This window comes from Aspergillus brasiliensis (genome assembly GCF_001889945.1).
Source record: "Aspergillus brasiliensis CBS 101740 unplaced genomic scaffold ASPBRscaffold_2, whole genome shotgun sequence".
NCBI lineage: Eukaryota > Fungi > Ascomycota > Eurotiomycetes > Eurotiales > Aspergillaceae > Aspergillus > Aspergillus brasiliensis.
Genome location: NW_027137443.1, coordinates 2,479,414 through 2,492,211, shown reverse-complemented (window position 1 = coordinate 2,492,211; position 12,798 = coordinate 2,479,414). Strand labels below are relative to the sequence as shown.

At 50.5% G+C, this 12,798-nt stretch overlaps 3 protein-coding genes across 3 annotated transcripts; 1 reads left to right on the top strand and 2 right to left on the bottom strand.

The window, feature by feature from the left end:
- Positions 1-679: 679 nt before the first annotated feature.
- ASPBRDRAFT_116587 (histone H4) lies at positions 680-979 on the bottom strand (the record flags this gene model as incomplete). The annotated part of the gene is made up of 1 exon (XM_067616995.1): positions 680-979. A coding segment is annotated over one exon (300 nt), but the record flags the coding sequence as incomplete, so codon positions are not given.
- A 1,660-nt stretch (positions 980-2,639) lies between these two features.
- Positions 2,640-4,760, bottom strand: ASPBRDRAFT_117959 (protein phosphatase regulator GAC1; the record flags this gene model as incomplete). The annotated part of the gene is made up of 1 exon (XM_067617136.1): positions 2,640-4,760. The coding sequence occupies one exon, from the start codon at positions 4,758-4,760 to the stop codon at positions 2,640-2,642; it is 2,121 nt and encodes a 706-aa protein (XP_067483512.1).
- Positions 4,761-10,136: 5,376 nt separating this feature from the next.
- ASPBRDRAFT_402198 (uncharacterized protein) lies at positions 10,137-11,426 on the top strand. The gene is made up of 2 exons (XM_067624310.1): positions 10,137-10,728; positions 10,908-11,426. Exons 1-2 carry the CDS (start codon positions 10,431-10,433, stop codon positions 11,252-11,254), a joined length of 645 nt encoding a protein of 214 aa, XP_067483511.1. The 5' UTR covers positions 10,137-10,430; the 3' UTR covers positions 11,255-11,426.
- The last annotated feature ends 1,372 nt before the right edge of the window (positions 11,427-12,798 follow it).

The following is a 12,798-nucleotide window of genomic DNA, read 5'->3' as shown; positions in this document are numbered from 1 at the left end:
ACTAGACGATGCATACCGTGTTGTGCATCAGACCACCTCAGTCTTGCACATCACTTGAATACTAACTAGCAGGTAGAGGTAAGGCAGGTACAGTGATATAAAAGTAGTATGATGTGATGGGTTGCTTGTGCCGACCGAGGTTGATTAGTAGTCCTCTTTCTCTGTGCTGCTTCCAGACCCTTACGTCATGTGGGAGGTGTGGCCTGTGCGGGGTGCATGTGATCGGGTGATTCTCGATCCTTGGCCTTTGCAGAGAATAAACTAGGGGATTTTCAAGCATGTGTCTGCCATAATCAGATTACAGCTTACGATGTCTACAGAGCAAGGAATACGTATTGGCGATCATTCACGTGATATTTCGTCCATCAAGCCTCAAAAGAGGCCGTCTAGGTACAATGATTTCCATTCCATCCATCCGATCCCATTAACAAGAAAATAAGAGAGTTGCAGAGTATCAAACCCGTGGACGTAATCCATTCCAATAGAGAAAAACCCAGTCATTCCTAAACCCCAATACCGTAACGAGATATGAAAGAATTAACCCCCAGAAACAACCAGAAACAAAAGCAACCGAGTGCACGGCGGATCCTGCCGGTCTAGTCCCATCCCCAGTCGTAGATTCAAAACCAGAGATGGCAAACCACCATAGCAGTAATCCCTCCGATGGCTTGAAGACAATTTAACCACCGAAACCGTACAGGGTGCGGCCTTGGCGCTTGAGGGCGTAGACAACGTCGAGGGAGGTGACGGTCTTGCGCTTGGCGTGCTCAGTGTAGGTGACGGCATCACGGATGACGGACTCGAGGAAGGACTTGAGGACACCACGGGTCTCCTCGTAGATCATGGCGGAAATACGCTTGACACCACCACGGCGAGCGAGACGGCGGATAGCGGGCTTGGTGATACCCTGGATGTTGTCACGCAAGATCTTACGGTGACGCTTGGCGCCACCCTTGCCAAGACCCTTGCCTCCTTTTCCGCCTGTGAAAGAAGAAGTTAGTTATCTATTGAAAAATGTTTTGTTTGATTCAGTAATAGTATGTGATAGTATATGAGAGTGGAGTGAAGATCAAATGAATCTTGTTGGACACGACGCGCGGGCGTGACAGGTACGCGGTCACGTGCCGCCAGGGGTGCATCATCATCATCATCAAGATCATCCAAAGATCATCACCACCATCCCACCCGAGAGTAGGGAACCGACGAGGAACTAGTAGTCGAAGCAAGAAAAGTGGACAAAATACTTACGTCCAGTCATATTGCTGAGATGAGATTAATTGATGGAAAGATGAATGAGATGGGAAGATTTGATGGAAGTGGTGGGTGGTTCGGCGTGACGCGTTGCGGGCCGGTCGCTGAGAGGAAGAAAAGAGTCGAGAGAGAGCGAGAGCAGGTGGCGGAGGAGCGAGGAGCCACCGGTTTATATAGGTTTCGCGGCGCGGGCGGCAAGCGAGAGCGTGATCTCGCTGCTTTGCCCCTTGGAGTGAATGACTAAGCTCCAGAGGGTTGATCTGGAAGGGTCAAAAGCAATGGTGATCCGTGATTGGCGGGCCGCGGGGGTGAAAAAGGGCGTTATGAACGACCGCTTTCGAGGTGGTGATTTTGCGGGTTGCGGGTTGGCGCTGTTCCCGCTGGGGACCGACTTCTGCTGCTGCTGCCCGCGCGGCTCAGGCCGTAAGGCTGCGGGTCCATCACGTGAGACTTGGCAGCCGGATGTCACTTCCTCACCACTTTCTATAGTTACTGAACTCTACTTATATTCTCCGAACTGGAGTGGCAACTCCCATCTCTCGCAATCTAATCAATTGTATTGTAGACCATTGCATAATCTGGATAGGAGATACACGCGCTTTAACGGACCCTCCCTGGAGCACAGTAATTCGGATAAAAATGGGAACCCATGCACCACCCACCCTGAGCAAACTTGCAGGAATCATGAGCCTAGAGTAAGAATTAAGACATAAGTTACAAGAAACAGATAAACGATGCTCCGAACACCATACAGAAACTCATCATTGGGAAGTAGATGACGAAAAACAATGATGCAAATGCGTTAGACCACTTCAATGCGAGCACTTTTCCTTGCTTCGCCTCCTCGCTTCCCTTGAAATGCTGCGCAGAAACCTACCATGCATCCCATCCACTCAGTAAAGGTAGTTCCGGTAATTAACTGACAAGAATAACTGAAAAGGAAAGATACAAGACATCAAATCGTAATCGTTACTGTAGCAGAATCGTAGCCGCGCCCCATGTATTGAAGAAAGCCTCCCTGATGTTGTATAGGTAGAAAACGATGCGCATCCCAGCATAACATCGGATCCCGCGGTTTATAATGCATCGCAAAGGATCCTTGTGATACTTAGGCAAGCACATCAATAAAGGTTAAGTCAAATATTGGAACGGGGCGGCTTCATGGCGACACCAGATGAGCAGGTCAGGTTGACAACTGCACCGTGGTTTCAAAATTTCAGTCGAGCTTGATAGCCTTCAAAAGGCTAATTCCCATGGGGGAAAAACAGAAAGGATAAAAAATAATTGCCGTGCCATCCATCGATGAAAGGGACACCGAGACACGTAAAAAGTAAAGGACGTTCGCGTGTAATACCGTAGGCTGCGGGGACTAAAGCGCGTATGCATCTTCATCCTTGGATGATAGCAGGTGTCTGAGTGTCTTTCAGAAAGCTATTCTGCATAGGCTGAAGATATGTATATCCGAGATGGTTCGGTGATGACGGAGCGGCCGGGGAATGTCGAGAATCGCCACCATAAACCGCATCCATGCGAGGAGATGAGCATGGGGACACCGAGCTAGAACTGCTACTAGAGCTCGTGCGGGTTTCGTAGTCTGGACTTGCCGTGACGGGACCAACTGCGCCACTTGGGTAATTTACCGATCCCGATCCAAAGAAGCAGTATTTATCCACCAACTCTTTGTACACTGACGACTCGCGATGGGGCTTGCCAGAAACGATGGTGGAGGGTTTATGGCGGTCTGAGGACCCCGGTTGCTGGCTACCTCTGCTAGGCAAAGGCGCGTTCTCCTCCCTCTGGCTTGTTCTCCGTTCCGACGAATGGCTATGGCTACCATGCGTCGGAAGTTTCGATTTCGCTCGGGCTGTCAATGTCGTGCGATCGTGAGTCGGCTTGGTCTGCATAGCTGCTGACAACGAGGCTTCGAAATCGTAGCGATTCCCAAAAACCTGGTGATTTTGCTTATCGCGACGGATCGGAGCAACCAATTCAACATCATGCGGATCATCATCACCCAGATGCTCCTTCTTGCCATTCGTTGGCGGGTTGCCAAACGAGATGTACTTGTCCATATCAGACAAGGCATCAAATGAAGGGGGCATTGAGTGTGGGCGGCTGTTGGATCCAGCAAAGCTCCTGCTCCTGGGCAAATTTGTGCGAGGACGCGTGGAGGGTGGAGCTTGCGCCTGGGGCATTTCTTTTGGCACTCGGCGGAAGTTGACTTGATAGTTCTGAGAGTTGTTGTTGTCCCAGTACTCCTCTCCAGCGACATTGTAGCGAACGCAGACAAACATGGTTTTTCTCTCCAAGTTGGCTTGATCGTCCAGTCTAATGCTGAAAGAAAACCGATCATAGCCATCGAGAGAGGGCTTACGTCGAGGGTCGTCGCTGTACTCGGCTGAGACTTCAGAAACAGTTTTCCAATGGTCAAGAGTGAACCGAGCGGCAACGTGCTTGTGGAAAGCCAAGTTGGCAACCCCGACGACTCCGATCATGGTATTTTTATCCGAAGACAGATGCAGGCGTTCCAATCGAACGCGTTGCTTAGCCCGAGAGGAGCTGTCTGTCGGAAAGTTCGATAGACCAAGCTCCCATTCAAAAGCGGGAATGTCCCGATGACCCTTCTTGAATGGGAACTCCTCCGCTGCGTCATAGTCCTCCACTGGCGATGTGTCTGCACTTACAGCTTGAGGCTTATCCAATTGTAGAAAATGACGGATATGTTCCAGCTGAGCGTCAAAGTGAACAGCCTTTGCGTAAGTTGGAGTCCCCGGCATGCTAGAGGGGCGCCGCCGAGCCGAAGGTGGGCGAAGCGCTGGTCTCACCAGTTCCCCGGACTTCTTGCGGACCATGGGATGCCTGACCGGGGGCTCGTCATCTCTATCACTTTCCTCTGGAGAGCTAGTCAAAGCCTCCTCCTGTTTACGGTCAATTGCAGTTTCTGTCACCGATCGTGAGTGGGATATCTTGCGAGCCTCTCTGGAGAGGGGTGGTCGCGGAGGTTGCACCGGGCCGCCAGCAATGGCTGCCATGCTCGATGAGGGCTGCACCTCGGACGACGACTGTCTCTCCGGCGAGGAGACTCGTCTCTGCTCAATGGACCTCACAGCAGCCTCCAATTTCTTCAGCTGGAGCCCGTCCTGGGATGGGTATGACACCTCTTCATCACTTGAGTTGTTGGCAGATTCAGGAGGTGAGATTAGAGCCCCAGGAGGGATGACAGCATCACTTATGGGAGGTGGCGACGTTCGAATACTGGCATGAGGGTCGGTGACATGATCCACCTTGGAATGACCGCCGGGCTCTGGAAAGACGAACACCTTGCTACTCGAAGGGCTTCGTCGATGCCTTCGCACAAAAGAGGTGGAAGAATAAGAGCGAGGCAAGTGCTGACGTTGATGGTGAGAGACGACAGCGGTGGGGGAGCTAGGACAGGATTGTGGAGTGAGTTCAGGGTGTTCAATATGCTGCGCAGAAGGCGACGTCTTCAACGGCGCAGTGTATGGCATCCGGCCGGGATTGCTTGCGTAAGCAGACACAACAGCGGGCAAATGAGGTGGAAATAAGATCGACAGGACGATGAAGCTCGTTTCAGGAAAGGGTCTTTATAGACAGAAGGCTTCTGGTCCTGAGAAACGGCGTCTGTTGATATATTCTAGTTCCCCACGTTAGCCAAAGTGTGGAGGCGGAGTCTGGAAGCGATATCAAACAGTGGCGAGGATGATGAGTAGCAGCATTGCCTCCACATGGGCGATCATATCAAGAAAAAGGAAGATGGAGGGCTGATGTTACAAATCATGCCAGACGGTCGGTAACAAAAGGGAGGAAAGTGGTGTGACTGAAAAGTCAGGGTGTTCCAAGGTATCAGAAGGAGCGTTGGAGGCAAAGCCGGGGAGAGGCGGAGGGCGGATGCAGCCAACAGGGTGTTGCGAGACAAGAGATCCTGGGCAGTGGCACAGATGGGAGCAACGATAAAGATCCCAAACACACAAATCATCGTTGGAGAATCGCATTAGAGGCAGTCGGGGGACGAATAACCATGCGATAAGAGGGATTCGAGAGGAAATAAGAAAAAAAAAACCACGACGACTTCATGGTACACTCACTTACCTTGCGGACTCGACATCTAGTATGGACTGGACATGGAAGAAACTACAAAGATGAAAGGAAAAAAAAAAAAGGAAGAACCCGAGAGAAAGCAAATATAAAGCTCGCAGAGTGTCAAACAGCCGAGCCGGGAGCAGTTTCAAGCACACAGTGAAGAGGAACTAGATACAAAGAAGTGGTGGTGGTGAATTGAAAGAGAAACGGGCGATGGATGGATGGGTAATGGAGTATATGAGAAGGTGACGGAGTGGAGAAGAAATTTATTAGGGTAAGCCGCACTTGACGGGGAAAGCAAAAGGAGGGAACGGAAATTTAATTTAATTTAGCAGAAAAGAAAAGAGAAAAAATCCAAAAGAGAAAATAAGCATGGAAGTTGGAAAAGAAAAACAAAAAAAGGATGAACGTCTCAGGAATGATATTGATAAGGGAGGAGGGAGCTCGGACGTCAAGAGGGATCGAAGGCAAGGAAAATTCGGTACGTCCTGGTAAAGTTGGTAACCTTCAGCCAGGGAGGGGCATGAAAAGAAAAAAAAAGGAAAAGAAATGGAAATGCACTGCTCGGATTTCCCCTCTCCGTTCAACTCTGGAGGTACTTGCTTTTCCCCTGAAGGAAAAGGAATTATACCAGTTTAGTGAAAGGAGGAGGTCTGTTCACCTTGACTCTTTCTTTTTCTTCTATTTTTTCTCCATATTTTAATTGATTTATGTATTCAAACTATAGATGGCCACCCCTCTTCTTCTCGTCACTATTCTTTTCATGCTTAGTTACGGGAGGACGGGGAGGGGGGGAATGTTTTGTGATGACGACCGTTGGAGCTTCAACACTAAAACAGAAAATCTAGAAGAACGAGCAAGATTCTCTCTCCCTGCCGCATTGCCGCCGTACCCGGAACAGGACGGAGGACGATGAGAGGATGATGATGGCGGCGGGCGGAGGTGGTATTAGCGGTAAATACGGGTGCTGGGACGCTACTAACCAACTTAAAATAGGCGATCGAACGGTCTGGGACTGGAGACGATCCCTCGTCGGCCAGTCAGTGCGTTCCGGCCCGGTGGGTCCTTGGGAAAAAGCGATATCTTTCGGTCCTGCCTGTAGAAACAGTGGAACTGTCTGTCCTGTAGCAAATGGTTCCAACTTCCATCATGGAGGGTGGTGATTGTCTGATGGACTGAGAATTGGAACCCTGCCCGGCTTTTTCGCCTCTCCGATCGCATTCTTGCCCGTCCGGTACCTTGGGCCCGGATGGCACCATTGGCTGCTTACTCCCTATCATATTCTCTCCTTTGGCCTCATGGACGAGATCGAAGGGACAATATCTATCAATGAGTACTACGGTCGTAGTGGAAGACCATGGATTGTAGTTGTTTAAACATAGATAAGACTGACCCATGCTATAGATTTGATTGAAAAGCACCTAATCAGTCTACAGTACATGTGGCTAAAGGTGGAGGCCAGGTGATCTTCAAGGCTGCATGTCCGGAGTAATCCAGTCCACTTTGTCTCTGTCGGTATGTGTGTAACGATGTATGTGCTACTTTAGTATGATGTACGTGCTCACTAGGAATGCCCAGGATCAAGGCATACGTGCATCCTTCCAAATTTCCCTTGATGTCGCCATACAAATCTATGACCTCCTTTATTATGCCTTTTTTTTATTACTTTTTCCTTCCCTACGCCATTCCCTCATTTCTACAAAAAACTTGAGACAAAACCAATCTCTACTACGTAGCCTCTGGTGATCCTTTCCGGAGGATCTGTTTCTTATCAGGAGATGATTAGTTGACTTGATCTGTTCCATGGAAGCACTTATCTCAGCGATAAGCCAAGTTTGGTCCTGAAGCCGCCCCCGACCGAACATGTTAGCATTAAGAAGTAGCGTATCTATCTAATTAGTGAAAAGTCTAGGTTGTCTAGGTTGTCTAGGTACCTCCGACCGTGCAGTTTACGTATGGCAACCATGGTCCCCACCCCCAGTTTTTTCTCTCTTTCGCTCTCTCCTTCTCCCACTCTCTTCGTCTCTCACACAATCTACTCTGGTTAACTTTTTTTCTTCTTCTCTTTTTACCTTACCGGATGTTTCCAACCTTTCAGGCCCTCCCGTAGCGCCAGTCTAAAAGTCGCCACCGCCCAACCAACGCTGCCGGAAGTGGTTTTTCACTAAGGAGGCCTGGACGGTCTAGAGGCGGAAATGTTGGGGGGGAGCTAGTGAGTATCAAGCTAGTACTGAAGTCAAGTTCTGTGGGTGGTAGCGATCGGTCGGTCTATTAACTAACCACCAACTCCACTAAATGTCTGACATAAAGTAAGTTGTCTGAGGATAGTTACATTAACCTACGTTGGCTAGCTAGTGGGTTTAGTTTAGTACGATTACAATTATTTATAATTATAACATCACCTGGGAATACGGTGGGTTTATTGACTGATGCGCAACGTACATAGGACGCACATTAGTAGAGCGTAACGCCAGGGGGGTTGTTGCGGATGCAGACCTGTCCCTTTGCTTTTGTCAGTGCGCGCACGTTCACACACACACATCTCTCTCTCTCTCTCTTGTCTTGTCTTGTCCTGCAACATCCCATGTTTTGCTTGCTTTTCTTGAGACACACTTGGGGTCTTCGCACGAGGGTTGGTCAATCATCATCCTCTCCGCCTTTCAGACTTTTAAGGATAGACATTCTAGACATTCTAGACGGTCTCCGATCTTCTTTGCTTTTTCTTTCATTCACGCGGGCGGGTACTCTCAGAATGCACCTTTGTAAGGATTCTGCATTGCTTTGCTCAGCTCACTGATAAAAAAGTGCACAAATTTTCAGCCACATTAGTCGACTTTCAAGCTAAAAATTACTACAAGTTTTCTTATAGCATCCTGATGGAAATTTGGCGCCGTCTTTGTTCCTTTCTGGAGGGGCGCGGGGGTTAGGGCCAAAGCGGCTAGTTAGTAAATGGAGTGGATTACTAGTAATTAGTATACGGGGAGACTGGGTTGGGGGTGGATATGAATGGATAGCTGCCCGGTCGCTTAGCGCTGCTCCAACGACCCATTTCCAAGGCACCTTGCCAGTATGACATCAGAAAAGATACTTTTTCCCTGAGTGAGAACCTCACTTGATACTTTTTGTCCTCTCTTCCCCTTCCTTTCGCTTCCTTACCCATTCCTATCGAATCGCGTTGTCAGTTCACTCGTCATGCTAGAGGTCAGCACGGACCACGGGAGAATTTAAAAGGCTCTGCTGCAGCGCTGCCTTGATCTGGCCAACCGAAGTGTCCGCGCTATCCTGCAGACGGAACTGATGGACCTCCCCCCCCCCCGAGAAGTAAAATGGAAAGGAAAGTTGGCTGTGCGCACCTCTTGGCTTCTGGCATCGGGAGTTTTAGTGACCTGGTCGACGTCGCATTTCTTGGCTGCCGCTGCGCATGGACGCTCAACATTATTATCCACCACCCACTTCCCAACTGACTTAGGAAAATTGTGTATGGATTGTATGGATTGTATGTAGGGGGAGGAGGAACAGCAGCAGGTATCCTTATCATCCACAGCCCTGGTGCAACGGGCTTGCATAAGACATCGGGAGTTGATAATGCACTCCCCTTTGATATTGAGCAATTTCGGTTTCTAATCGAATCTTCAGATGAAGTGTTGCAACGCTGTGTAACGGCCTATGTCGGAGAGAAACCCCCGGTCCGATGCTTGGAGTCGCAACCTCCCCCCTTTTCATCGTAAAGACTAATTCTGTGACTAATTTCAGGGTGCATCTGTTGCCAGAGGGCTATTCGGCCCATGACTGGCTCTAAAGCTGCTGTTCTTGCCCCCATCGCGGAGACTTATGTCTGCGGTAGCCTCTGGTTCTAGATACTAGGTCTCATCTAGTAGGAATCCGCCGCGACGCTTCGATGCCACGGACCTATGGGCTCCTCCCTCCTCGCACGACCAGCATCGAGCGAGCGCTTGTCTCACTTGCCCTCCGGTCTTATCATGGCTCGACTCACCGCACGGCAGGGGCGGCCCCCCCTGGCCGACTTTAGTAGTTTTCAACTCAATTCCTGTGATGGTATCGATTGGCTGCGTGTCTGATTTGCCACCGGCATGCAAGCCACAGCGGATAGTCGTTAATTGGTGACCCATTTGCTGGGTGCCATGATGGAAACCATATCGGCAGGATCTGGACGCTCGGTGAGAGGACATTGGATGGGTGGAGGGGTTGACAGTGGTAGACAGAAAGATATCTCGAAGCCACCGATCTTGGCTAGACGGGAGTGATGATCGGGCCCTCGTTCGATGGAAGTCATGTAATGTCGTTCCGAACGCGTGAGGTCCGAATGGCGCTGCTCTCATTCGACCGCCGGCGGCATCCCTCGTGCAGCTGCAGAACGACGCTAGTGTGGCTCCTCCCTCCGTCGTCTCAGCCTTTCGCCGTCTCCCTTACCCTCCCCTCTCCATCTTAGCTCTGCCCATCAATCAATGCCTGTCACTGCTAGTCTTGTTTGCTTCTTGATGGATTTTATATCATGGTATATCCTTTCTTATTTTCAAACAGCTTACCGCGCAATCGAGGAAATTAACAAAGAGAAAGCTGAGCCTTACGGCTAGTCAGATCACACTGCAGAAGAAGGCGAACAACAATGCCTTTCTCATTCGAAATCCGCTAGAATCTCTCGAGGTAAATGACGTGCGTGCTCCTCATCTCCGACTAAACGCCATCAACGCCCCCTTGAAACTAGCTGAGTTTGAGCACTGACATGACTAGCTGCCCTCAGGCGACTAGCCTCTGCCTTCGACTGACGCTACAACGGCCGGTCGAGCGCCCGAGCGGGTAATCGGCGCCGATTAGCACAGCCGTACTCCTTGATCGACAACCCACGCCCCGAGTTCAAGCTCCAGCGCTTGAGTTCCTCTTCTGTTTTTCTCCTCTTTTCGCTACTTGAACAAAGATACACGTTTCGGAGACGATAAACTTTGTATAGAATGGGACGTGCATCATACTAAAGGCGGTCAGGGAAGTTTACTTTGCTCGTATCTTCCTGGGAGCCGGGCGGGGAAGCTCGCTGCTAGCGGCAGGGTGCAACATAACGGATGTCAGATTGGCTCGTGGGCCAGTTCAGAAACTCTTATCGCACCGGCCCACCACGGAGTCTCTGCACGCAGAAGGACTGTTCTTCCTGTCCGATAACCGCTGCGGTCTCGACCCATGGGCTGCGTCGCAAGCTTCTCAACTCCGCATCCTGTCCGTCCCAAGAGCAGTGGGGACGATGTGCCGCACAGGATGGCTGGCGCAGCAGAACCTCAGCTGGAGACCCCACGGGGAAACCGATCTCCGCGCAAGCCTGCTTGCGTGCTTGCTGCGTATCTGCGATGATGCCTCTCGTGATCAGTAGGGTACCTCTTCTATCGATCATTCATCGCGACCACTCTTTGAGACTCGCATGAGGACGGCTATGCTGTGCATTCCGATGCAGGAACTCACCTGTATACTCTTGATAGGTTGCTGCGGCTATTGATTCATCGGTATCTTACTATAGTCTGCTCACTGACATTTCCGATGGACAATAGCAACCTTGGCACGGGCGTCACCCTGTCAATACCCGATGGTCGCAACTCGACCCGTAGCCGTGATACTGAGAAGGACAGTAGCAAAGTCTGAGAGGGATCACGTTCCTTTCCCTCATGCAGCTCCTGACCACCTGATTGTTGATCGTCAGGGTACGGCAGAGGCAGTTGGGGCGGTTCTGCTGCGGATTCAAACCGCCCCTAGGCCCTGGGCTCAAGGAGCTCAAGGGACTTGTGGGGTTCTTCGAGTGGGCATTTCTTGTGGCTCATACGGATCCAACAAGTTTACGCAATTTATATCGGCCCGCGCGGCTGTCTGTCCATGTTGGGGTATCAAACACAACTCATAGCACCGTGAATAGGTGGGCAAGTACCATTATTTCAGCATCTATATGGTGACACATGAAAGCTGTCAAACACGGGTCGGTCGGAGAACCATCCTGCGTTGGAAATCTGGCCGTCATGTTAGGTGTCGATGCCACATAGGGCAAGCTCACTCGCATTAGCAACATTCTACGCAAGCGTGAGCGAGTGATAGCACAGCATACGATCTACTAGACGGTTTCCGATCACCCCGACTGCGCCCTACCAACATCTTTTCTTGTGTACACATGACAGCTATACCCATGACCAACCTAAGCAAGAGCCACGCCCCTCCCCGCTCTTCAGATTCACATTTATCGACTGATATCGGATGGCCCGATGCCAATTTCGGGGGCATCCCATTAGCCCGGGTGTAGGTCCTCCGCCGCACAAGCCGAGTAGTAATGCCACTGGGCCGGGGTCCGTCGAGCACAGACATCACCCTGGCCAGTGGGGGCGAGCGACGGGGATGTCAAACATGCCATTGACTCGGACTAGGCCACTGTCCGAGCGCGCAACCCCTCAGTGGACAACAGCCCACGACATTCCCCTCTTTCAGAGGCAGTGCTATTGGGTATCTGTGATGGCCCATGGGGTCCCAGGGTCGACTAGTATACGGGTGAAAACAATGTTACCGGTGAAGTAGCTGAAGCACTGGGTTCTAGATCTCAACTCCCTGGGTTAACTAAACTCACGATGGTAAGTTCAAATGCTCCTCCTCTTTTCACCACCACCAGATTCTACAATCGTCGTAACTCCAGCTCAATTTGATGGACATTGCGGGGTACGAAGCACACAGACCGGACAACCCTGGTCCGCCAACTCATAACCATGTGCGACCATCACGGTATCGAACCTTCTCCGCGGCCGTCCCAGTCCCCATGCGACCACACATGTTAAGGAAATCCTCACCACTTTTCTCTGCCCCCTCTCACACCCCGATCACGAGCCATGGCACACACACCCTCTTCAACAAGTTCCGGCGAACCAACAACCATCCCAAACTCAATGGACCAAATATTACACCAAGCAAGTCGAATGCCCTCTTTGCCTGTCTTCCAGAAACCTGTAGAAGGATTTGGTTGATTGCACAACTCCTAGCAACACGCAAGGTCATCTCTGCGGCGTGCATCCAAAGCCACGAAAGCATCTGGACGTAAACCAGAAAAGCGAATATTTACCTAATGGCGCATGCTCGACACAATCGTACATTAACAGTATAGCTAGCTAATGCGCCTCGAAGCCACAAAATGCACCCCGACGTAGTCCAAGAAAGTCAACTAACCACTGATTCCTCTCTTGAAGATTAGCCACCACCACCACCACTTCATCATGATTTACATGACCATTCTACCCTCCTAGCATAGCAGTCGCCACAGGCAAATCTGTCCTCTCTTTTTCTTTCTCTTTCTCTCTATCCTGAGGAATCACCATCATGCAAGAGCGATCCGATCGGTCGCTCACTCGATCGCCACTAACAGCTAGACTACATGGTTTAACATCACGGACAAAACTATATCCCCTTGCTTCC

Coding starts and splice junctions, on each gene's coding strand:
- ASPBRDRAFT_402198 (XM_067624310.1), top strand. CDS start 10,431: ATGTCAGATTGGCTCGTGGGCCAGTTCAGAAACTCTTATCGCACCGGC. Junction 10,729..10,907: donor GATGATGCCTCTCGTGATCA/GTAGGGTACCTC, acceptor GATGGACAATAG/CAACCTTGGCACGGGCGTCA.